Source organism: Pseudophryne corroboree, chromosome 1, assembly GCF_028390025.1.
Source record: "Pseudophryne corroboree isolate aPseCor3 chromosome 1, aPseCor3.hap2, whole genome shotgun sequence".
In the NCBI taxonomy this organism is placed as follows: Eukaryota; Metazoa; Chordata; class Amphibia; order Anura; family Myobatrachidae; genus Pseudophryne; species Pseudophryne corroboree.
In genome coordinates, this window is record NC_086444.1 from 705,991,752 (window position 1) to 706,017,607 (window position 25,856).

At 45.7% G+C, this 25,856-nt stretch overlaps 1 protein-coding gene and 1 pseudogene across 1 annotated transcript in view; both read right to left on the reverse strand.

Moving 5' to 3' along the window:
- Positions 1 to 2,741: 2,741 nt before the first annotated feature.
- Positions 2,742 to 25,856, reverse strand: part of SIRT6 (sirtuin 6) — a 40,575-nt gene continuing 17,460 nt past the window's right edge. The window contains exons 3-8 of the mRNA XM_063914873.1: positions 25,189 to 25,371; positions 24,935 to 24,994; positions 24,672 to 24,767; positions 24,389 to 24,469; positions 24,187 to 24,310; positions 2,742 to 3,723 (exon numbers count right to left, since the gene is read on the reverse strand). Coding sequence (XP_063770943.1) covers positions 3,460 to 3,723; positions 24,187 to 24,310; positions 24,389 to 24,469; positions 24,672 to 24,767; positions 24,935 to 24,994; positions 25,189 to 25,371 — 808 coding nt within the window. The 3' untranslated portion in view covers positions 2,742 to 3,459. The remainder of the gene's footprint in view (positions 3,724 to 24,186; positions 24,311 to 24,388; positions 24,470 to 24,671; positions 24,768 to 24,934; positions 24,995 to 25,188; positions 25,372 to 25,856) is intronic.
- Positions 7,785 to 7,903, reverse strand: LOC134932378 (5S ribosomal RNA; annotated as a pseudogene).

Genomic DNA, 25,856 nt, shown 5'->3' on the forward strand with positions numbered 1-25,856 from the left:
TGTTGGGTACTGATGGTTGGAGGTGGCAGTCGGTCAGCTGTCAGTTTTGATTTATGTGCATAGAGACTTATCACAATTAATTTGTTTTTCATTAATGTTTTGACATTATTCTATTATTTAGGATTTTGTACTCTATTTGAAGGTTTTTTTTAGATTGTTTCATCCTGAATGCAATTTTTTTTCCCCCCGGGTACTACTTCATTGTCTCCATAGTGTGACCAGTCATGTTCTCCAGATGGGTTTTTTACTTTTATTTCTGGGTAGACTATTCTCTTTATTGTTTTTGGGAATCTCTTGTTGTTCCTGGGCTGGATACACTATGGCTTTAGGGTGCATGGGAATAGTTGCCCCCATATTTTAATAGTGTAGAGTAGCGTGTGTGTGTGTGTGTGTGTGTGTGTGTGTGTGTGTGTGTGTGTGGGGGGGGGGGGGGGGATCCTAAGTGATCCAGGTATGTTGCAAATTGGGTTATGATTATACAGCATAGGGATTCCTGAGGGGCGGTTATAGATGTAATTAACTATATTTTGTTGGTTGTTGCCCATGTTTTGGAAATAAATTCACAAAATATACACTAGGCATTACTACTTATATTTATCAGGTATTCGTTTAATAATCGCCTGCCTTACATGGGTAGGCTGACATCAAATCTACTCAGTCTGGTATTTGGTTGTAGGTGATGCTTTTAAATGATCTCTTTACTTGTCACACCGATACCCACTATTCTTCTGTTTTGTGTGTCTGAAAGGCGCTTTTGGTTCCCACTTCACAATTATTATATTGTAAAGTGTTTTATGTATTATATGCCTTCATTTCTTTGTGGCATGATTACCCCAGTTTCCTTTCCTATTTTGCATACCACTGAGCAACTCGTTTTGTGTTATACTTACTAATTCTGTTTCTCTCCGGTCAGTTGTATTTAATACAATTTTGATTTTCAGTCATTTATTTTTGAAAACTTAAAGTTCTATGATGATAATTCTTCTACTTTGTACACTGGTAGTGTCTCCTACTTCTATGGTTTACTGTACATTTTTGTGGGTTTAAACCTTAAAACGTCATAAATAAAAGATGTACATTCTGCATGCTAGAACTTTGCATATTAACGCCACATTACAGCTTTTGTAGGAAGCGCATTTTACGCCTGTTATTTAAAAGCATAGCAGTGTTGAACTCTGCATCAGGTCCTGAATGTCTACCAATTTGACTTTATTTTGTATGTTACCACTTGATCTAAAACAGCCCATACACAACAGTAACCTTTTTCATTAAAAGTCCGACATCTAGGGGGAGATTCAAATGTTTGAAAAGTCAGTTGGGAGTCTGTTTTTTCCTATCTAATAGACAGGAAAAAACAGACACCCAACCGACTTTTCAAACATTTGAATCTCCCCCATAGAATTAATTCAGCAAAGAAAGTGTCCGTTGATATTTTTAAAAGACACCTGTACATTCTATTTCAATCAACGCCCCAAGTAGACTCACAAAAACAGCTTTTGTGAATGTAAAACAATGTACAGCGCTGGTGTGAAAAACAATATAACAGGAGGATAAGTGAAATCAATATGACATTTATTCTTCTAGATTGATAAAAGTCAAAAACATAATGGTGCAATTTCACAAAAGCATGCACAGTAAACATGAATAAAATAGGCCAACACCATAGAAAAAGCATAAAATCAGTAATAAACAATTGGCATAGTTTTAGAGGTGAATTAAGGAGAATCAATCCCCTTATTTCGCCATTAAATAAATTTCACAATAGCGCTGTCCATTCTTTTTGTATTTCTATTTTCTAGTTAGGAAGGGATTGACAGCCCCAAAAATGGTTGCTTTAAAGTGTAGTTGGCACTCTATAGGCAGTGATCACGCAGAGACCAAAATGCAGGAAGGATCCGGCTTGTTGGGGGTGGTCTAGGGGGTGGCGTCCTTTCTGGGACTTGGGCCGGAAGTACTGGGCCTCAGGCTCTCGGCAGAGAGGCAGCCATCATGATGCTCAGCCTATCAATACGATGAGAGGGCAGGCAGGGAGGGGAGACATCACAAAGTCAAGACTGGCTGCAGCTCACACACCCACATCCTATTGGCTTAGATCCTGCAATACATGAGCACGTCCAATTGTCTCATTTGTTTGATTTGGTTCTCCATCTACTTTTAGGACTTGTGTGAATATCTGAGGTAGTTTTATGCCAAATTTCAGCAGAAATATAGAAAATTGTGAAGGTTTCACAAACTTTCAAGCACCACTTTAACTCTCACTATACTGTACAGTGCTGCTGTGCATCAGGTACAGGAGAGACCGATTTTCTTACAGTACCTCACAGCAGGTCCTACTGTGTTTCTCTTTACAACGCAGAAAGTTTTATGTTGTATGAAGTCCTAATGCTGATCATGACAAGTCTTGTGTTACAGTAAGATAAAACAACAAAAATCAGAACCAGTCCAACAAAAAAAAAAAAAAATTCATTGCAAAACTGACAGTGCAGAACATGGTGTACAGTATGTCTACCTGAGGTACAACATCTGTACAACCCAGTCAGTGTAAGGATTAAATTTAAGATTGCTATTAAATGTTTATTAGCAGAGAGCCATAATACTCTGCAGCACCTCCTCCTTGCCACTGAAGGTTTAAGACAGCTAAACTATACACATACTTTCTTGAACTTACCAATAATAGCAATAATACGAATCCTAGAACACCTTCACAGAAACATTATACCCAACAGGAGAGTAAGAGGGAGTGCATTAAAAATCAATTTATTAAAATTGTTTTGTTATAGAAACTTTACCATCTTGGGCATTATTCTTCCTATGCAGTTGGGCGTAACCACTGTTCTTGGTCATCCTTTTTAGAATTAATGTACTTTTAGCAGTTTACAGGAAAAGATTACTCTTCTAAGCACTTGATAATCTCATTTGCTCTCTGTAACTATAACCGGATGCGGTCAGGATCCAGAAAATCAGAAGAAAGACAGCGGAATCCCAGGGGGTAGGGTTAGGCGTAGGCTGCGGGGGAAGGGGAGGTTAGTGTTGGGCTGTGCTGGGGTATTGGGGGGGGGGGTTGGGAAGAGATGGGATTAGTGCTAGCTTTTAAATACTTTACGCGATCCATCAGGATTCTCTCCGACAGGTTCCACCGTCAGTCTAACTGTCAGGATTCCGAAAGCTGGGATTTTGTACTCGACACACTGAAACCTTTACATATATACAGTGAATATTTGTTCTTTCATACAATGTAAGATTAAGTATTCTTTTAAAATGGAATGACAGATCTCACAATAAAACTAAAATCCACAGCAGTGAATTCCAAATGTTATCCAGGGCAATCCCTGTGATTGTTTAACTTTGCTCCGGTTTAGATGCACTTTGCCCACTGTTCACACACCTGGGATCTGCATTAGTTTTTTTTTGTTTTTTTTTCTTTAAAAAGGCAGCCCGACTGCAAATGGAAATATACATTCATGCAACAGTGGTCTCGACTTTTGCACGCTTTGGCAGGTGGGGCTTCTCCTCAATGCAACACTCCCTCTTCTCGTTTTGATACTGTGAAGAATTCAGGCCTCTGCTGTAGTAGGGAGGCGTCTCAGATTTAATGACCGGCTTACTTGGGTCTGTGTCAGTTGGAAAGCCAGTCCATACAGGAATCTTCAGATCCAGAAGCTGCATGAGCTGTGTTATAACCTCATCTACATATCCGTGAATTCGCAAATCAGCATAACGATCCTTAAGAAGGGACAGAACATTTTTGTGTGAAGCAGAAATAAACGCAGCAACCTGTTTCTTATCTGAATTGGAAACTATGAATTAATAAATATACAAGCAACCTCTAGAAACTTGATGCATGAAAAAAACAAAAAACAAACAAAAACAAACAGTATTTAAAAAAACAAAATAAAGAGAATTATAGCATTTAAAACTATCTTGTTTTTAAGCTACAGTATCCTGAAATTATACAGGCACTAAACAAACATAAGCAAAACCTGTAATATCGGGTTGTAAGTAAAAATGATTACCTACAGATTCTATCTTTGTTAAAGTTTAATTAATCACACTTTTTTATTACAAATATATACAGTACACTTAAAAGCCTGAAACTATTGCAAATTTCAGTACATTAGTAACCAACAGTGTTCATATGGGTTCAGTGTGACTTACCGACGAACACAATACAGACGGTCATAATCCCAACAGCCATTGACCTACAGTCAAAATACCGACACGGTCCAAATAACATTCATTATTCCAACATGTTCAAAATGCAGTCAGTCAGAATACCGACATTTGAAATGCCAACATGTCAAAACACATGTTGGCATTTCAAATCGCTGCGCTCGGCACACTATTATTTCCCCCCTCCAGGTCCACTGGGATGGTAAAGTATGAACAAGTCTGTTTTGGGGCAAAAATTCCTTAAAAACGCATGGCGGCATTTTAACATGTCAGCATTCTGACTATGTTGGCATAATAAATGTCAGTATTTTGACTGTCTGTCAATGGCTGTCAGGATTATGACAATCGGCATTGTGTCCATCGGTAAATCAACTGCTACCTGTTTATACATTTCATCTGTAACGCTGAATGCTAAGACTTAAGGAAAATGCTTTGATAAAGGACATTTTCACTACAGAGACTTGTAATACAGGGAATCTTCTAACAATGCGAAATATAAGTTACGATAAGAACTTACCATTGATAACGGTATTTCTCCTAAGTCCACAGGATAACATTGGGATATGATGACGCGACAGCGGATTTGCACCAAAACGGTCAAAGCTTTCAGCCTCCCAGCATGCAACGGGCCAGTCCATATAGCCCCGCTTCATGGCTCAGGCAAATCAGTTGTATTCCAAAGCTCAAGGCAGGAGCATCATAGATAGCCATAATAAGGCGATAAGAACACACATGCACACCCTTCCGTCCAAGAGGGAAGAGGTTAGTGAGTAAAAGGATCCTCATATCAGGTGCGTCAGGGTGGGATCCCTGTGGACTAAGAAGACATACCGTTATCAACGGTAAGTTCTTATCATAACGTATATTTCTCCTGCAGGGTCCACAGTTTATCCACAGGATAACATTGGGATGTTCCAAAAGCAATTTAGTGGTGGGGACACTCCTGATTGGACAGGAGAATCCTTCGCCCAAATTCAGCATCCTGAGAGGCAAAAGGTATCAACGGCATAATGTCTAATGAATGTGTTAATGGAAGACCATGTGGCTGCCTTACATATCTGTTCTGCTGAAGCACCACGTTGTGCTGCTTATGATGGACCTACCTTACGAGTAGAGTGAGCAGAGACATTAGCCGGAACAGGGAGATCATCTTGAGAGTATGCTTCTGAAATTTCCATACAAAGCCACTTTGCCAGTATCTGCTTGTCAGCAGGCCATCCTCTCTTGTGAAATCCACAGAGAATGAAGAGAGTATCTGTCTTTCTGATGGCACTGGTACGATCCACGTAGATCCTTAAGGCATGGACTATGTCCAACGATGCATCTCCTGCAGAAAGGTCCGGCCTCTGGAAGACCGAGACTACAATTTCTTTGTTAAGGTGGATTTCGACACCACCTTAGGAAGATACCCAGATTTGGTTCTAAGAACCGCTCTATCTGGATTAAAAAAAAAAAAAAAAAACAGAAATGGAAGGTGAAATAACAATGCCCCTAAATCTGAAACTCTTCTAACTGAAGCAATAGCCAGTAGAAAAAGAGAACTTTAGCCGTCAACCATTTAAGATCCACTCTTAAGTGGTTCAAATGTGGCAACTTGAAGGGCCTTTAGGACTAAACTTAAGTCCTGAGGCACTGAAGGAGGAACAAAGGAGGTTGATTGTGCAACATTCCCTGGAAAAAAGTTACAACATCCTGCAGGTTTAGCAATTTTCTTTTGGAACCATAGTCAATGCTAACACTTATACTCAAGGAAGCCACCCATAAACCTTTATGCATTCCTGCTTGAAGGAATGCCAAGACTCTGGGAACTCTGAAAAACAAAGGGTCAATTTTTGATTACTGCACCATTGAATATAGGCTTGCCATATTCAGTGATAAATGCGAGTTGAGGAAAGTTTCCTTGCTCTGAGCATAGTTTAAATTACCGGTTGTGAGAATCCTCTTACCTTCAGGATGGAAGTCTCAAGAGCCATGCCATGAAAGACAGTTGATCCAGGTGTTTGTGATAACCAGGACCCTGAGACAATAGACCTGGACGTTGAAGGCGTAGGAATGGAGCAGCCATCAACATCCTCTGCAGATCTTTGTACCAATGTCTTCTGGACCAAATTGGAGCCATTAGTATCACGGCACCTTTACCTTGTCTTACCTTTCGCATCACCCTGGATCACAAGGCAATTGGTGGAAACACATGAGCCAGACAAAAGTTGACAGGTCGCTCTGGGATCCTTTGTTCTTGACCCGTATGCGGTACCTTGTTGTTCTGACGGGACGCAATGAGACCTATCTCCAGTAATCCCCATTACCTACCAGAGTTTGTAAGACCTTGGGGTGTAAAGCCTATTCATTTGCATGAATGGCGTGTCGACTGAAAATCTGCTTCCCAGTTTAGGACTCCCGGAATAAATACAATGAAGTTCTGCCCACCTTAAGGTGTGACTTACCTTCTTCATTGTGTTTTGGCTGCGAGTTCCTACCTGGTGGTTGACGTACGCTACTGCCATTGCAATGTCCGAGCGGATTCTAACTTGTTTCATCAAAAGGAAATTCTTTGCCTTAATAAATGCCATATATATGGTCCGAAGTTCCAATATATTTCTTCGCAGGCAACTTTCTTCATTGGTCCACTGCCCCTGAAAACTCTCAGAGTTTCCCAATCTGAAATCCAAAGAAGCCTCCTTTGACCAGATAGGATTGTCTGTAGCCACCAGGCTACTGACCTCCTAACTTCCAGAGGAAGGACCATAATCTGTGCTTTTATTGTCTGATCAAAAAATCTTTCCACTTGGAAAGGATCCGACGTAGCAGATGTATTGAGTGGAACGGAGTATACTCCATCATGTTTAATGTCTACACCAAACCCATCACACGCATTACTGCGCAAATGGATACCGTTGACTGTGTAGCAACTCCTGAATCCTTAAATGAATTTTGGATATTTTGTTCAGAGGTAAAAATTACTCTGAATACCCAACCCTAACACAGCCCCAAATGAGTTATCCGTTGTGACAGAATCAGACACGACTTTGCCCAATTTATGAGCCAACCGTATCTCTGTAACAAGCTGTTTGTCTGTTGCATATGACACTGAAAAATCCCTGAGACTGTGTCAGGTTTAATAAATCATCGAGGTATGGATTTTTTAAAATCCTTATCCCCTGCAACGGAGGTAAGATGCCAATACCACCATAATCTTGGTGAATACTCAGGGGTTTGTGGTCAGTCCAAATGGTAGGGCCTGAAATTGAAAATGATGCTGGAGGATACCAAACCCGACATAGCGTTGATGTAACAGTGCTATAGGAACATGTAGATCAGCATCTTGGATATCCAGGGCTGGAGCCTCCTGCTCCATGGCCAAAATAATGGGTTGTAAAGTCTTCATATGAAACCCGAAGCACCCAAATGTACTTGTTCAGCGCTTTGAGACAGAGTATGGGCTGGAACGATCCATTTGGCTTCTGGACTAAAAACGGGTTGGAAAAAACCTTCTCCTTGTTGTGCAGGAGGAACTGAATTATCACTCCTGACTGAAGCAACTCCTGAACTGCTTCTTGCAAAGCCCTGGTCTTTGTTTCCACTTTCCAACTTTTAATGAGGGAGTTTCTTGAAGACACCTACCACACCTGGTATTCCCAGGTGGTTTACCATCCAAGTACTAACCAGGACCAACACTGCTTACCTTCCAAGATCAGATAAGATTGGGTATGTCCAGTGTGGTATGGCTGTAGATAATAACCGTGAGCTAACGCTTCTTGCACCCAGGCATCTGTAGTAGATTGCTGCCAGAATCTGTGCAAACTAAGTCAGCCTCCCATCCTGGGTTCCCCCCAGGTGGAGGACCGCACCATCAGACTGATGGCTTGTCTTCAGATTTGAAAACCGTTCCTCTGGTAGCCCAATACCTTTTAGTCTTACCAGACTTGGATTGGGACTGTTTGCCATTGCCCTTTCCTTTTGCTTGTCCTTGATTCCAAAAGAACTGAAAAGCTGGAAACTAGGCTTGAATTTATGTGTGAAAGTAAAACTTCTGAGTCAGCTTACCCCGTACATAGCCAACCCGCTCAGCGAGCTGCTACTGCTGAAGCTGATATCTAAGAGGCAATTGTACCCATATCCAGGGCCGCTTATTGCTGCCCGATTGATATGTGTAATATGGAATTTTTGCTCTCTAGATGCCATTGAAAGACCCTCCTTCAATGCATCAGCCCAGGCTGCCACCGCTTACGCCATACAGGGTGAAGCCATGGCCGGTCTAATGATTGCCCAAGACAAGGAAAAAATGGTTTTAAGAAAACCATCGACTCTCCTATCCGTGACATAAATTTATTTAGAAAGCAGAAGTAATGTCGATTTTCACACCAATCTATGACATGCAAATCTATTTTGGGAGCCACCTCCCTTTTTTAAACCGTCCCCAGCTGGAGGAGGATAATTGGAATTCCATTTCCTGGAAATCTAACTTCTTCCTGGGCGTAAACCTCTTGCATAATTTCCATCAGCTGTTTTGGGATGTTTAAGCACAGTTGCCTTAGTTTTTAACACAGGCTCTGCTGCCTCTTCTAAGGATAGAATGGCTTATATAGCACTAATTAACTCAGATACTGTATGTCCACTGAGCTGAGACCTTCCTCCGAAGTGCAATGAGTCTTCATCCTCCTACGAATCTTCATCTAAAACATGTGTAGACTGTGAAGATGTTCATGTCTATGTGATTTACTTAACGCCGGCCTTTCAGCCTGCTTTTGTTGAGAGGCTGCCAATTGCCGAGGTGGATAAACCTGAGAATGAATGTTGCATATAAGGGTTAATAGAGTAACCTATCCCTGGTATAGGAGCTGGCATAATCTGCTAACCTGGATAAATTCTGTGCAAAGTAGCCCATGAAGGTTCAACTAGAACCTGTGCTTACCTCAGTTATTTAAGAGGCTTCAGTGACAACTAAACATTTTGCACATAATCCCTTTTGAACCAGATCCCGATAGGTTAACTCCGCTTCGCAAGACAAACATGAAGTGAATGTTGGTGCTGCTGTGGAAAGTGCATTTTTCCTCACCCATGCCACTCTTAGACATGATAAATAAATCACACACCTGTACAGTGTTACTACACAATTTGTGACTATAATCACTTTAAAATTTGTTAAAGTGACACACAATCCGCCCCTACCCTGCACTGCACCAGCATTGAGATCGGATACACAGAACAAATAGGATTTTAAATTACCTACCGGTAAATCCTTTCCTCGTAGTCCGTAGAGGATGCTGGGGTCCACATTAGTACCATGCGGTATAGACGGCTCCACTAGGAGCCACTGGCACTTTAAGAGTTTGCAAGTGTGGGCTGGCCCCTCCCTCTATGCCCCTCCTACCAGACTCCGTATAGGAACTGTGCCCGAGGAGACGGACAACTTCGAGAGAAGGATTTTACAGATAGTGGCAAGATTCACACCAGCTCACACATACATGGCAAACCAAGCTAACCAGCCTGAAAAATCAGCAACGGCTGAACAAGAGTATTTAACCAAGTAACAAAACAGTACTTAACCAAGAACAAAGCAGTACTGAACCAATACATCACAGCAGGATAAGGAAGCGCTGGGCAGGCGCCCGGCATCCTCTACGGACTACGAGAAAAGGATTTACCGGTAGGTAATGAAAAATAGGATTTTGGTACCTACCGGTAAATCCTTTTCTCGTAGTCCATAGGGGATGCTGGGGTCCACATTAGTACCATGTGGTATAGACGGGACCAACAGGAGCCATTGGCACTTTAAGAGTTTGAGAGTGTGGGCTGGCTCCTCCCTCTATACCCATCCTACCAGACTCAGTCTAGAAACTGTGCCCGAGGAGACTACATACTTCGAAAGAAGGACTTAACACAGATAGTGGTGAGATTCATACCAGCTCACACATACAAGGCACGTCAAGACAACTAGCTTGAACCACTCAGCAACAGCTGAAATATTACTTACCAAATAACAATGCAGTACTCAACTAATACGAAGTTGTACAGAACCAAATAACAATAGCAGGAAAACGAAGCGATGGGCCGGCGCCCAGCATCCTCTACGGACTACGAGAAAAAGATTTACCGGTAGGTACCAAAATCCTATTTTCTCTTACGTCCTAGAGGATGCTGGGGTCTACATTAGTACCATGGGGATGTACCAAAGCTCCCAGAACGGGAGGGAGAGCGCGGAGACTCCTGCGGAACCAATTGACTGAACTTCAGATCATCAGAGGCCAAAGTATCGAACTTGTAAAACTTTGCAAACGTATTCGACCCAGACCAAGTTGCAGCTTGGCAAAGTTGCACTGCTGCCCAGGAAGACCCCATCTTACGAGTAGAGTGGGCCTTAACAGATTTTGGACACGGCAGTCCTGCCGTAGAATAAGCGTGCTGGATAGTGAACCTAATCCAGCGAGAAAGTCTGCTTAGAAGCAGGACACCCAATTTTCTTGGGATCATATAGGACAAACAGAGAGTCCGACTTTCTGTGACGAGAAGTTCTCTTCACATATATCTTCAGAGCCCTCACGACATCCAAGGACTTTGAAGTAATTGAGGAGCCAGTAGCCACTGGCACCACAATAGGTTGGTTGATATGAAATGTTGACACAACCTTTGGAAGAAACTGCTGACGAGTCCGGAGCTCAGCTCTATCTTCGTGGAAGATCAAGTAAGGGCTTTTACAGGATAAAGCCCCCAGCTCGGAGACACGCCTAGCAGAAGCTAAGGCCAACTAAGTGACCGCCTTCCATGTAAGAAATTTGAGCTCCACCTCCTGTAGAGGCTCAAACCAATCCGACTGGAGAAACTGCAACACCACGTTAAGGTCCCATGGCGCCGTAGGCGGTACAAAGGGAGGTTGGATATGCAGAACTCCCTTCAAAAAAGGTCTGAACCTCAGGAAGGACAGCCAATTGCTTCTGAAAGAAAATGGATAGGGCTGAAATCTGCACCTTCACAGATCCCAACCTTAGACCCATATCCACTCCTGCTTGCAGGAAGAGGAGGAAACATCCCAGTTGAAATCCCACCGCAGGAAACTTCTTGGACTCACACCAAGAAACATATTTCTTCCAAATTCGATGGTAATGTTTTGACTTTACCCCTTTCCTAGCCTGTATGAGCGTAGGAATAACTGTCTTTGGAATACCTTTCCGAGCAAGAATCAGGCGCTCAACTTCCATGCCGTCAAATGTAGCCGCGGTAAGTCTTGATAGGCGAACGGCCCCTGCTGCAGCAGGTCCTCCCGAAGAGGAAGAGGTCTCGGCTCTTCTTGCAGTAGATTCAGAAGGTCCGCGTACCAAGCCCTTCTTGGCCAATCTGGGGCAATGAGGATCGCTTGAACCCTTGTTCTCCTTATGAGCTTTAGGATTCTTGGGATGAGTGGGAGTGGTGGAAACACGTACACTGACTGGAACACCCACGGAGACACCAGGGCGTCCACTGCCACTGCCTGTGGGTCCCTCGACCTGGAACAATAACGCTGAAGCTTCTTGTTGAGATGAGAGGCCATCATGTCTATTTGGGGCAATCCCCAAAGATCTGTTATGTCCTTGAAAACCTCCGGATGGAGTCCGTACTCTCCTGGATGGAGATAGTATCTGCTGAGGAAGTCTGCTTCCCAGTTGTCTACTCCCGGAATGAAGATGGCTGACAGCGCCAACGCGTGTTTTTCTATCCAGAGGAGTATTCTTGTCACCTCTAACATTGCGCTCTGCGTTCCGCACTGTCGGTTTATGTAAGCCACTGTTGTTACGTTGTCCGACTGCACTTGGATGACTCGATTTCTCATCTGAAGAAGACCGTTGTAGACGGCTCTTAGTTCCAGGATGTTGATGGGCAGGCCGGCTTCCAGGCTTGACCACCATCCTTGGAAGGTTACTCATTGAGGGACTGCTCCCCAGCCCCGGAGGCTTGCATCCATTGTTAGCAAAACCCAGTCCTGAATCCCGAACCTGCGGCCTTCTAGGAGGTGAGGCAACTGGAGCCACCAGAGGAGAGAAATCCTTGCCCTTGGCAACAGATGAATTCTCTGATGCATGTGGAGGTGAGATCCCGACCACTTGTCCAGGAAATCCAGTTGGAAAGGCCAGGCATGGAACCTCTCGTACTGGAGAGCCTCTTAGGAGGCCACCATCTTTCCCAAAAGGCGAATGCATTGATGAACCGACACCCGGGGTGACTTCAAGACATCCCGGACCATGGATTGGATCACCAACGCCTTGTCCCACGGAAGAAACACCCGCTGCACTTCCGTATCCAGGATCAATCCCAGAAATTACAATCTCTGGGTTGGTTCCAAATGTGACTTTGGAAAATTCAGAATCCACCAGTGACTATGGAGCAGTCGCGTTGTGAGAACAATGGACTGCAGCAGCTTCTCCTTGGACGATGCCTTTATCAGGAAATCGTCCAGATAAGGAATGATGTTCACACCCTGCTTGCGGAGTAGCATCATCATTTCCGCCATCACCTTGGTAAACACCCTCTGTGCTGTGGAGAGGCCGAATGGCAGGGCCTGGAACTGAAAATGACAGTCCAGTAATGCGAAGTGGAGATAAGCCTAATGCGGCAGCCAAATCGGAATGTGAAGGTACGCATCCTTGATATCCAGTAATACCAGGAATTGCCCTTCTTCCAGACCTGATATCACCACCCTGAGAGACTCCATCTTGAACTCCTTTAGAAAGGGGTTCAACGATTTTAGGTTCAGAATGGGCCTGACCGAACCATCCGGTTTCGGTACCACAAAAAGGTTTGAATAGTAACCCTTTGTCAGCATGTGAGGTGGTACCGGCACAATGACCTGTGCCTCCACCAGCTTTTGGACAGAACCAATGCCTTACTTTCTCCCTGTGCTCTGGCCACAGCCTGGTAACGTCTGCTGGACCTGCTAGTATATCCGACACAGAGGCCCGCTGAAACGGCACTGTACTCGTGGGTAAGCGTTGTTGCGACCCGGCAGGGAGTTGTTGGAGTGACTCTTTCTAAGGTACATATAAGATGCTTTTTAGAAAGATCACTCAAGAAAAACAGTAAAACTCTAAAAATAAAATAAGAACGCTTATGGCTGCTAAAAAACAGCAGCCCTCTTGACCATGGTCCGGCTTCTGCCGCTCCAATCAAAAAACTGATTTGCCTGAGCCAGGGATATATGGACGGGCTCCTTGCATGCTGGGAGGCCGAAAGCTTTGACCGTTTGGTGCAAATCCGCTGTCGTGTCATCATAGCCCAATGTTAACCTGTGGATAACCTGTGGACCCTGCAGGAGAAGGATGCTTAAAATATCAGCATTTAAAATTTCTTCAGCCTGTGCATGCAACAGTGCAGAAAGAAACCAGTCTAACAAGCTAAGGACAGCAGTGTAACACCAGTGATCGCGCTGAGCCGAAAAAAAAAGTGGGTCCCAGGGACCCCTCACTTTTAAAAATTGGGGTCCTATCGGTCCTTTTCTGGGTCCCATTGGAATGAAGGTTCATATTAATCTCATTACCGATCCAAATATAAAAACACAGACATAATTTGGGCTGTGCAGCATACAGGACACTCTGCACCAGAGCTGTAACTAGACATTTTGGTGCCCTTGTGGCAGAAAGTGAATTGGTGCTCCCCGCCCTACACCACAAAGGACAGACAATGCGCGCCGAAGGCGCGCAGCAAAAATTTAGCGCCATGGCCACATTCAATTCACATTACACTACACAGTAGTGCCGCTTACACACTTTGCACCGGGCAGAGCACGTTATACACTTTGCACCGGGCAGAGCACGTTATACACTTTGCACCGGGCAGAGCACGTTATACACTTTGCACCGGGCAGAGCACGTTCTACACTTTGCACCGGGCAGAGCACGTTCTACACAATGCACCGGGTAGAGCACGTTATACACATTGCACCCCGGGTAGAGCACGTTATACATTTTGCACCGGGCAGAGCACGTTATACACAATGCACCGGGTAGAGCACGTTATACACATTGCACCCCGGGTAGAGCACGCTATACACATTGCACCCCGGGTAGAGCACGTTATACACTTTGCACCGGGTAGAGCACGTTATACACTTTGCACCCCGGGTAGAGCGCGTTATACACTTTACACCCCGGGTAGAGCACGTTATACACATTGCACCGGGTAGAGCACGTTATACACATTGCACCGGGTAGAGCACGTTATACACATTGCACCGGGTAGAGCACGTTATACACATTGCACCGGGTAGAGCACGTTATACACACTGCACCGGGTAGAGCACGTTATACACGTTGCACCGGGTAGAGCACGTTATACACGTTGCACCGGGTAGAGCACGTTATACACGTTGCACCGGGTAGAGCACGTTATACACATTGCACCCCGGGTAGAGCACGTTATACATTTTGCACCGGGCAGAGCACGTTATACACTTTGCACCGGGTAGAGCACGTTATACACTTTGTACCGGGTAGAGCACGTTATACACTTTGTACCGGGTAGAGCACGTTATACACTTTGTACCGGGTAGAGCACGTTATACACGTTGCACCGGGTAGAGCACGTTATACATGTTGCACCGGGTAGAGCACGTTATACACTTTGCAGCCACCACCTCCGAGCCGCATCTTACCAGCACCGCATCACCCTCCCTCCCTATGTAATGAGCCAGGCGACAAGGAGCGGACAGAGCTGCAGAGTAGCCGCTGCCCCACTCACTATCCCGTCTGCCAGGCTGTGTGATCAGCACCTCTCACTTGCAGCATCGGCCCCCCCGGATCCCGCTGCAGCGTCCAGACGGGTGAGGACAGGGAGGAGGACGGATCGCACACTGACAGCGCATTGCCGTGCAGCGCTGCGCGTCCTTACCTTTAAAGTCGAACCTGGAATCCGCGCTGCAGCCGGCACAGAGAGCGCTGCTAAATGCCTGAGCCTCAGCCCCAGGATCCGATTGCTGTCACCCGGAGCCCAAGGAGGAGGATTCAGACTGCAGAGTGGGAAGAGAAGTCAGGACGGAGGCTGCCGCGGTGATTGGATGACAGGAAACGCTGCCAGCAGTGATTGGTTGGGGACACTGCTGGCTATGACTGTTTGAAGAGACGTGTGATGCTGGCCGCAGTGACTCGTAGAGGAGTCACAGCGCGTCCCGCAGGACCACCTCGTTTTTTAAAACCGAGTCCCCCACTGCCTATAACGCGTAAAATACGCGTTATAGCGCGTTTTTGCGATCACTGAACACTGTTCCATACTGTCAGCTACCACAAGTTACTGCAACAATTGTTGCTACATCCCTTTAGTATCTACATCAGTGATCGCAAAAACGTTCTATAGCGCGTATTTTACCCACTTTTATAGTGCGGTGACTCCGTTTTCAAAAATGGGAGGGTCCCCGGGGACGCGCTCAGCAGCAGCAAATCAGAGTGATTGCTGTATCCTGGATTTAAATAGGAGGTGGAGCCTTACCGCTCCTCTCCTGTTAACGTGCAGTGGCTTCGTTTACAGGGTCCCGCCATGATCGCGCGGCTCCCTGTAACATTATGCAAGACTCCCAGTGAGGCTGGCAGGTATGTGCATGTGCGGCGGGGGGAGCGCTAGTGACTGACTGTGCTGCGGGGTGAACGGCCACTAGTGATTGTATGTGCGGCGGGGGGAGCGCTGGTGATTGACTGTGCTGCGGCGGGGGGAGCGCTGGAGATGGACTGTGCTGCGGGGTGAACGGGCACTATTGATTGTATGTGCTGCGAGGGAGCGCTGGTGATAATGTGCCTGGAGAAGGGGGGGGGAGCGCCGGAGACTATATGTGCTCTTCCGGCAGGGGATGTCAGGGCTGAGAGCTGGTGCCCACATATGTGCTGCGAGGAAGGGGGGGGAAGTGAGTGCCGGTGACTGTTTGTGTGTTGTGTGGGGGGAAAGAAGAGCTGGTTGCTTTATATGTGCGGGGTGGAGGGGTTTAGAGCAGGCTCCTACATCTGTCACACTGGGCTCAGTGGCCATCGCTGCAGCACCAGAGCAGGGAGAGGACCACAGCTGCTGCACTACATGTCAGTCATCACTCCTCCCCTCGGCACCCCCACTGACACCTGTGATGACTATGGGTACCCCCTTCCCTCGCTGACACCCACGATCACCCCCTCCACTGACAACTGAGATGACTGTGGGCACCCCCTTCCCTCGCTGACAACCAAGATCACCCCCTCCACTGACATCTGAGATGACTATGGACACCCCCTTCCGGAGCAATCACTGTGGACACCACCCTCCCCCGCTGATACCCGCGATCACTGTAGACACCCCCTCCACTGACACCCGCAATCACTATGTCTGGGGATGACAACTAGGAGGCAGAGATGGTGGCTACAATGTGTGTAACGTGCTCTGCCTGGCGCATTGTGTGTAACGTGCTCTGCCTGGCGCATTGTGTGTAACGTGCTCTGCCTGGCGCATTGTAACGTTTATAATGTTTATAGTGTAATGTTTATAATGTGCTCCACCTGGTGCAATTTGTATGAGTGCTCTACCTGGAGCAAAGTGTATAACGTGCTGTACCTGGAGCAAAGTGTATAACGTGCTCTATCTTGCACAATATGTATTAAGATGCTATACCTGGCGCAGTGTGCATAGGAGATTCTACCGGAAGCAATGTCTATAAGTGGCACTACTGTGTGGTGTAATGTGAATTGGCACTATGTGGTCACGTCCCTTCCCCATGAAGCCACGCCTCTAAAAATTTTGCGGCGCGCCCTGCCTGTGCTTCCCAGTCTGGGAGGTGGAACACCAATTCACTTTCTGCCTAAGGGCAGCAAAAATAGGATTTTGGTACTTACCAGGTAAATCCTTTTCTTTGAATCCATAGGGGGCACTGGAGTACTCTTGGATATGGACGGCCTCCATAGGAACAGGGCACTGAATATTTAAATTTAGAACACTCCACCCCTCCATATCCCAGAGTACCTCAGTGTTTTTTTACGGAGCCGAACAGGAGCTATAGAGAGGTTGACAATGGAGTATTACATATAACATAACGGACAACAATGAAGTTGACACATAACGTTACTGACAACTAAACAGTTGACACCATAACCAGCACTTGATAATTTTAACCAGTCGGTGAGAGTGTGTTACCATAAGATCCCCTGAACTTACCACAAACCAGGTAAAACTGCTCTGGGTGGGCGTCCAGTGCCCCCTATGGATTCAAAGAAAAGGATTTACCTGGTAAGTACCAAAATCCTATTTTCTTTTTCATCCACTAGGGGTCACTGGAGTACTCTTGGGACGTACCAAAGCTTCCCCCGTGGGAGGGAGAACTGGTTGGCAACACTAGGCGTCCAAAGCTAGATGCTGATGCCGCAAACGTATCAAACTTGTAAAAGCGCACAAACGTGTGCACGGAAGACCATGTAGCCGCACGGCAAAGCTGCGTCGTAGAAGCTCCACGACCAGCTGCCCATGAAGTTCCCACAGAATGTGTGGAATGAGCTGTTACTGATGTAGGCGGCTGTAACCTAGCATGAAGGTAAGCCTGACGTATGGTCAGTTTTATCCATCTGGATAAGGTCTGCTTAGAAGCCAGCCAACCCATCTTGGCAGCATCATAGAGAACAAACAACGTATCCGTCTTACGAACTGTAGACGTTCGGGATACATAAACGCGTAATGCGCGTACCACATCCAGAGTTCCAGAATGTGCTGTTAACACAGGAACTACTATTGGCTGATTGATGTGAAAAGATGACACTACCTTTGGTAAGAAAGCGGGATTCGTCCGAAGTTCCGCTCTGTCATCATGAAACACCAAATACGGTGGCTTGCATGACAAGGCACCCAAATCTGAAACACGCCTTGCCGAAGCTAAGGCTAGAAGAAAAATTGCTTTCCAAATGAGAAACTTTATATCCACTTGCTGTAAGGGTTCAAAATATGAAGACTGTAAGAAAATCTAAAACCAGATTCAAGTCCCATGGCGCTGTAGGTGGAATGAATGGAGGCTGTACTCTGAGAACACCTTGCAGAAAAGTGTGTACAGACGGCAATAGAGCCAATCGTCTTTGAAAATAAATTGACAACGCAGATACCTGCACCTTTAGTGTAGATAAACGCAGTCCTCCATCTAACCCCGTCTGTAGAAATAACAAAAGACGGGATAACTTGAAAGATGATGTTGGAAACTTCTGAGCTTCACACCAACCTATATAGGCATGCCAAATTCTGTAATAATGAGCTGCCGTAACTGGCTTCCTAGTACGTAACATGGTTGGTATAACCGATTCTGGAATGCCCTCTCTTCTTAAAAGGGCGGTCTCAACAGCCACCCCGTCAAACGCAGCCGCGCTAAATCGGGGTAAAGGAACGGACCCTGTTGTAACAAGTCCAGACGTAGAGGGAGCGGCCAAGGATCGTCTGCGAGTAGTCCGTGGAGATCCGAGAACCAAGCTCTTCGAGGCCAATGAGGTGCCACTTGTATGACTGTGACAGACTCTCTTTTGATCCGTTTTAGCACCAGAGGGAGCAGCGGAAACGGTGGAAACAGATACACTAGGCTGTACGGCCAAGCGATTGTGAGAGCATCCACCGCCACTGCCTTTGGATCTCTCGTTCTGGACACATACTGGAGCGTTTGGTGATTGTGGCGAGACGCCATCAGGTCCACCCGAGGGTAACCCCACCGCTGAACCAACATGTGAAACACTTCTGGATTTAATGCCCATTCTCCTAGATGAAAATCCCGACGGCTGAGGTAATCCGCCTCCCAGTTGTCCACTCCCGGAATGAACACTGCCGACAATATCACCTGGTGGTATTCTGCCCAATTGAGGATTCGAGCTACTTCCCGCATTGCCATGCGGCTTCTCGTTCCTCCTTGTTTGTTGATGTATGCGACTGCCGTTGCGTTGTCTGACTGCACTTGGACAGTCTGAGTGCGAAGCATGTGTACTGCTTGTCGTAGTGCATTGTAAATTGCGCGGAGTTCCAGGACATTTATAGACAGCAATCTTTCGTGATCCGCCCAGAGACCCTGGAGCTGACAATTTTGAACTACAGCTCCCCAACCTCTGAGACTCGCGTCCGTCGTTAGAATTATCCAATTCCAGCCGCCGAACAGTTTCCCTGCGGTTAAATTGTGTACCTTGAGCCACCAGAGTAGAGACACCCTTACCCTTGGCGACAACCTCACCCTGTGGTGAATCTGCAGATGCGAGCCCGACCACTGTGCGAACACATCCAGTTGAAATGGACGTGAGTGAAATCTTCCGAACTGAAGCGCTTCGAAAGCCGCCACCATTGTTCCTAAGAGGCGAATGCACAAATGTACAGAGACTGTGCGTGGCTTGAGCACTAATTGTACCAGATGGCGAATAATCTGTACTTTCTGTTGTGGTAGGTAAATTCTTTGATTTACCGTATCGAGAATCATACCTAGGAATTGAAGGCGTTGAGACTGAATGAGATGTGATTTCTTGAAGTTGACAATCCAACCGTGGTGAACCAGTACATTGTACGTTAGCAGCGCATGTTGGAGAAGCATCTGTTGAGACGGGGCTTTGATGAGCAGATCGTCTAAATATGGAACTATTGTCACTCCCAGGGATCCGAGATGAGCTATCATCACAGACATCACTTTGGTGAATACCCGAGGCGCTGACGAAAGGCCAAACGGTAGAGCCTGAAACTGGTAATGGTTTTGGCGTATTGCAAACCGCAAGAACCTCTGATGAGGCTGCCAAATCGGAATGTGTAAGTACGCATCCTTGAGATCTAGCGCAATCATGAATTCCTTTGGCTCTAAACCTGCAATCACTGAGCGCAGAGATTCCATCTTGAATCTGTAGTAAGTTACGTACCGATTGAGACCCTTTAAGTTCAATATTGGCCTGACTGAGCCATCCGGCTTCGGTACCACAAACAGACTGGAATAATAACCCTGACCCTGTTGGTGTACAGGGACCGGAATCAAAACGGCTGAATCCAGTAGGGACTGAATGGCAATTTGCAGAACCGCCCTCTTGTCATCCGACAGAGGCAGTCCTGTCTTGAAAAACCGCAGTGGCGGAAGACAGTCGAACTCTATTTTGTAACCTCTTAACACTAAATTGCGGATCCACCCATCCGCGGATGTCTGGAACCACGCCAAATGGAACATCTGAAGGCTTGCTCCCACAATCGGAGAACCGAGATAGGCTGGTAGCCCGTCATGCCACTGGCTTGTCGGTGACCTTAGCGTCCTGACGACTTGTGTTGGTTTGTTGGAAACCACGTCCACGACCCCGTCTACCTGGCGTGGCTGTTCCTCTGCCACGTCCGCGAAAGGACTGAGGTCTAAAGGATTTGAACGCAGGTCCAGAGTACCTCCGTCTTGGTACCGGTGGAGGCAATGGTAAGAAAACAGACTTTCCTCCCATGGCCTCAGAAATCCATTTGTCCAATTCAGGACCAAGCAACTTCTCGCCACCGTAAGGTAACGCCTCTATACCTCTTTTGACCTCTGCCTCCGCTTGCCAAGAACGCAGCCAGAGTGCTCGTCGTGCCGTAACTAGTGACGATGAAAGACGAGAAGTGAGCTGACAGACGTCAGTAGAAGCTGTACATAGATACTCCGCAGCCTCACACATTTGATCAGCAAAAAGTATAAGGTGTTCGTCATGTAGGGCAGACTTGAGTTCTGTTATCCATACTATGAGCGCCTTAGTGACCCAGATACCAACCAAGCCAGGTCTCAACAGCACTCCTGCTGCTACATACATGGACTTTAGCATAGTTTCTATTTTGCGATCTGAAGGGTCTTTAAGCGTAGTAGCAGCTGGCACTGGTATGGTTAATTTCTTTGTAAGTTTCGACACTGACGAATCAACTATTGGTGGATTCTCCCAAGTACATGTCACAGAGTCTGGAAACGGGTAACTAGACTTAAATCTGCGAGGTATAGAAAACCGTTTATCTGGAGTCTGTAGTGTTTCTACTAACATCTTATTAAGAGACTCCGAAACAGGAAAACACATTGGAGTTCTCTGTCGTTTAGTAAATACGACCTGATCATTTGTCAGAGGCTCCTCAGTTTCTGTAAAACTTCAGAGACTGACGCACCGCTCTGATGAGATTATCAATGCCTGAGCTGTTAAAATCCTCACTATCTGACTTCACTTCGCCCTCCTCACCCTCATCTTGTGCCGTGAGGTCTGGCATGGAATCGTCAGAATGCAACATAGCAGAAACTGGTAAATCATAAGACATATGAAATTTATCCCGTCTACCCAAAATGGATTTGGAACTTTCGCAAGGTTGAGACGCCTCCGGTAGTTCTGGCGGTCTCACCCTAGACTCAGATCTTGCCGCTTCCCGCTGTTGTCGAGCGGCGGTCAATTCTGATTGCAACCCAGCCAGTACATTGGCTAGCATTTCCCATGGAGGGTCCGGGGAGGAAACTGGCTTTAAAACCGGAGCAGAAATTGTATTCGTAACTGAATCCACAAAACATACTGTACATGTGGTAGATCCATCCGGTAACACACTGCTACAGACTTTGCAGTGATGCTTTTTAATTTTTGCTGGTGCCTTACTCATTATGGAGACAGACAATACAATACACAAAAAAAACAGACACTTGCACGACTCAGTAAAATAGTACTAAGGTGATATATATATATATATATATATATATATATATATATATATATATATATATATATAGAAAACGGTCCGGCACTCCAATAACTGGTGCAATTGTCCCTGGTGCCCTCACTTTCCGATGGGTAGATGCAGTGCAAATGATGTGCGGCACTCAGGATTAAGGAAAAGAATCACCACCAGCGTTCTATCAACGTTTCAATTTTACTGAGAAAATTGTCATCAGGATAAATACAACAGTAAAAAACTCACCTTATATCCCAGTCACCAGAGTGAAGTGCAGTGTGCAACGCTCGTCCGGCGGGGAACCGCTCGGCCGCTGCGGCGCTATGTGATGACGTAATCGCGTTGTACGTGATACACGTCAGTGAACCCATCACCATGGAAACCCGACGCATTACTCCTGGGGGAAGCAGAGCAACAATGATGCGTGGCTGTAATGTTACAGATCGCGTACAAGGAGATACATGGCTTGTTATAAGAGCATACACAAATGCTGCTGGCATTGTGTATGCTCTTATAACAAGCCATGTATCTCCTTGTACGCGATCTGTAACATTACAGCCACGCATCATTGTTGCTCTGCTTCCCCCAGGAGTAATGCGTCGGGTTTCCATGGTGATGGGTTCACTGACGTGTATCACGTACAACGCGATTACGTCATCACATAGCGCCGCAGCGGCCGAGCGGTTCCCCGCCGGACGAGCGTTGCACACTGCACTTCACTCTGGTGACTGGGATATAAGGTGAGTTTTTTACTGTTGTATTTATCCTGATGACAATTTTCTCAGTAAAATTGAAACGTTGATAGAACGCTGGTGGTGATTCTTTTCCTTAATCCTGAGTGCCGCACATCATTTGCAATATATATATATATATATATATATATATATATATATATATATATATATATATATATATATATATATATATATATATCTGGCCAAGTGCAGTACACGTGGCCAGCACTATGAAATGTGATCCCAAATTCCCACTAACACCCCTGCGCCTCCGGTGGAGTAGAGATGTAGTACTGGAACGTTCTGGAATCACAACAGGAAGACACAGGTAGCATGGTTAAAATGGCTGCCATGCTTAAAATTATAGTCACAGTACAGGTTACAAGCCTTTCAACTGATATATAACCCTGTATGAACAGCCTGTGTAAATCATGCCTGCAGCCTAGCATACTGCTGCTGCTGTTTATCCCCCCTCGTGCCGCTGCTTGTACCCTCTGCTTGCAGCCTGTAATGCCCCCCCCCCTGTATGCTCCGTTGCGGAGGCAGTATGCGGGGCGGGCAGCGTTAGTGTGGGGCCGCCAGCGGGAGCAGGGTAGCGGGACGCGCTGGAAACAGACAGCGGGGAGCGCGTCCTGAAGCGCTCTGAGCAGCGGCGGCGGCCGGAGCAGCGGCGGCGGGCGGGCTGTATAGGGATCCAAGCGGCCATGCGCCAGCGGCTATCTATTAAAGAAAACATTGTCCCCACACAGCGGGGCGGCAACATGAGCTGACCGCCCCGACCAACATACCTGGACTCCTGTGGTGAGGCTCCGACGGGGCTTCTCTGTAAGCGCCGGCCAGCCTGTCTGCAGGATGTCTGTCTGGCTGTGAGGGTGCTCATTTAGTGAGGACCGACACGCCACAGCTGCTAGTAGCAGCTTGCACTATCCCTGACCCTGCCTTTTGGAAGGGGGAAAGGGATGTGTATGAAAAAGAAAAAATATTAACTTACAAAATAAAAATATTCAAAATAATTGTGGACTAAGCCACATATGCCTGTTGCTACGTCGAGCACAGAAAAAACACTGGGGTACTCTGGGATATGGAGGGGTGGAGTGTTCTAAATTTAAATATTCAGTGCCCTGTTCCTATGGAGGCCGTCCATATCCAAGAGTACTCCAGTGACCCCTAGTGGATGAAAAAGAAATGTCTAGTAACACCTCTGGTGCAGGGCGTCCTGCATGCTACACAGCCCAGCAGCATTGTCACCCCATCCCCCCACCTTGCAACACTTTTGTAGTGTCCAAACAAGATTACGATTAATATGAACCTTCATTCCGATGGGACCCAGAAAAGGACCGGTAGGACCCAAATTTTTAAAAGTGATGGGTCCCTGGGACCCACTTTTTTTTTGGCTCAGCACGATCACTGTACATGCTTTTGTATTTTATGAAAAGCTGTTCTGTACTATATTATGCTATATATCTGTTAAGCGCCTTGAGTCCTATTGGAGAAAGAGCGCTATATAAATAAAAGTATTATCATTATTATTACATGAAACCTGCAAAGAACACATGCAAACTAGGTAAATAACGGAATACAGTACACCTATCTGCACATAAGGTTGTTCCCATTGTAAAAGAGGCCTACTGTAGGTGTGAACACACAGGGACTGTGCTTAGAAACTCACATGTTTGGTTGGCTGCAGGTTTATTATGACCAGTTTCCCCCCTTTGCGTTTTGTCAGAAGAGGAAGATTCCCACTGGGTTTAATTTGAAGGGATGTTCCAAGCGTGATGGCTAGATCTGCTTTTCTACAAAGAAAATAAACTTAAAACATATAGCACAATGTAAACATGGGATGCTCAAAACAATATCACAGTTCCAGGTACCTGCTGGCTTCATTAGCTAGATTCAAGTCTCTATCAGGCAGAGAGTCCTCCCAATCCAGTATGGTGTCTTTCAGTTTTCCCCTGAAACATTTATTAAGACTTATTTTTAACATCTCAGAAGCACACAGACAAGTAGTTGCAATTAGTATAAGGCTTTCTTAATAATACTAATTTCTCATGCCCCAATTATTTAATTACTCCAGAACTAGATTTTGCAGCATTTTACAGCAGGTGAATCAATATTTTTGAATTCAGATCACAAAAGCACACATTTTCCTTTTACCTGCATGCCCGTAAGCCCCTTACTTTGGGAACATCACAGAGTCGGCCAGTAGGTTTTAGTCCCATCGTTCCCACTACAAAATCTCGAACATATTGTCTGTGAGGAAACAGTTTTTAAAATGAAGAAACACACATCACAAATATATGATCGGGCACGATGGCATAGAAAAAAAGAATATGGCTGGAAACCAAAGTCTGTTCTAGAATGATAGTAAAACAGTGTGTCCCTTTCCATCCAATTTAAACACATTATCAGCAACTTACGTCCCACATTTGCTACATTCCTCAACAAACATGTTTCCATGTAACTCTGAAAGAAATTCCCTGCAAAACAAAATAAAAATGTGAAAGAGTAGACCACCCATCAACTTCTGTCACGCCCAACAAATATCAAATCGAGTCACGGTAAACAGAGTACTTTCTATCCCAAAAGTGTGGAGACAAGTAAAAGGAACCAATTTAAGGCTAGTGAGTAACCAACCTAAAGAAGAGAGATTAAGAAAAGCTATTAAACATACCTAGGGAATCCAGACCTCACATGTAACCCATCCACATTTTGACTGATCAAAAACTTCAAGATACCAACACTCTGCAGCTGTAGAAGTGCCATGTGGGTTGCAGAAGGACAGGCCGTTTCAAATGTAGTATCAAATTTTGGATTTAGACCCCTTTCTTCCAATGTCCATACACCATTAGGACCCCTGAATCAGAAAAAACAACGCATGTAACATGCAACTTAAAAAGTGCGTTTGTGACGCATTGCTGCTACCTCAACAAAACAAACTTGATAAAAGACGTTTAAAATGGCAGGGTGTTTAGTTTGGTAGACCCCAAAGTCATGAACTCATGGTGCATTCATTTGTTTATTGCACTCAATCTTCCATTTAAGTGACAGGAGATCGGTGGTACAGTGCAATATTTAATTGTGCTTTTTTTTTTTTAATCACGTACAGACAGGTTGGGTTTAGCCGCATAAAACTGCCAAACCTGACAAAAGTGCTGGGCACAATGCAAAAAGTGCCATTTGGGAGCTGAAATGGGTCACTTTTCACACATTTCAGCTCACCAGCATGAGTGAGGGGGCTGCAAGCTGAAATGCGTCTCCCTATGGCTCATCGTGCCAGAACGGAGAAACAACTGAATTCCACCCTCAAAACTTGGTCCTCCAATATTGGGACTGGATATG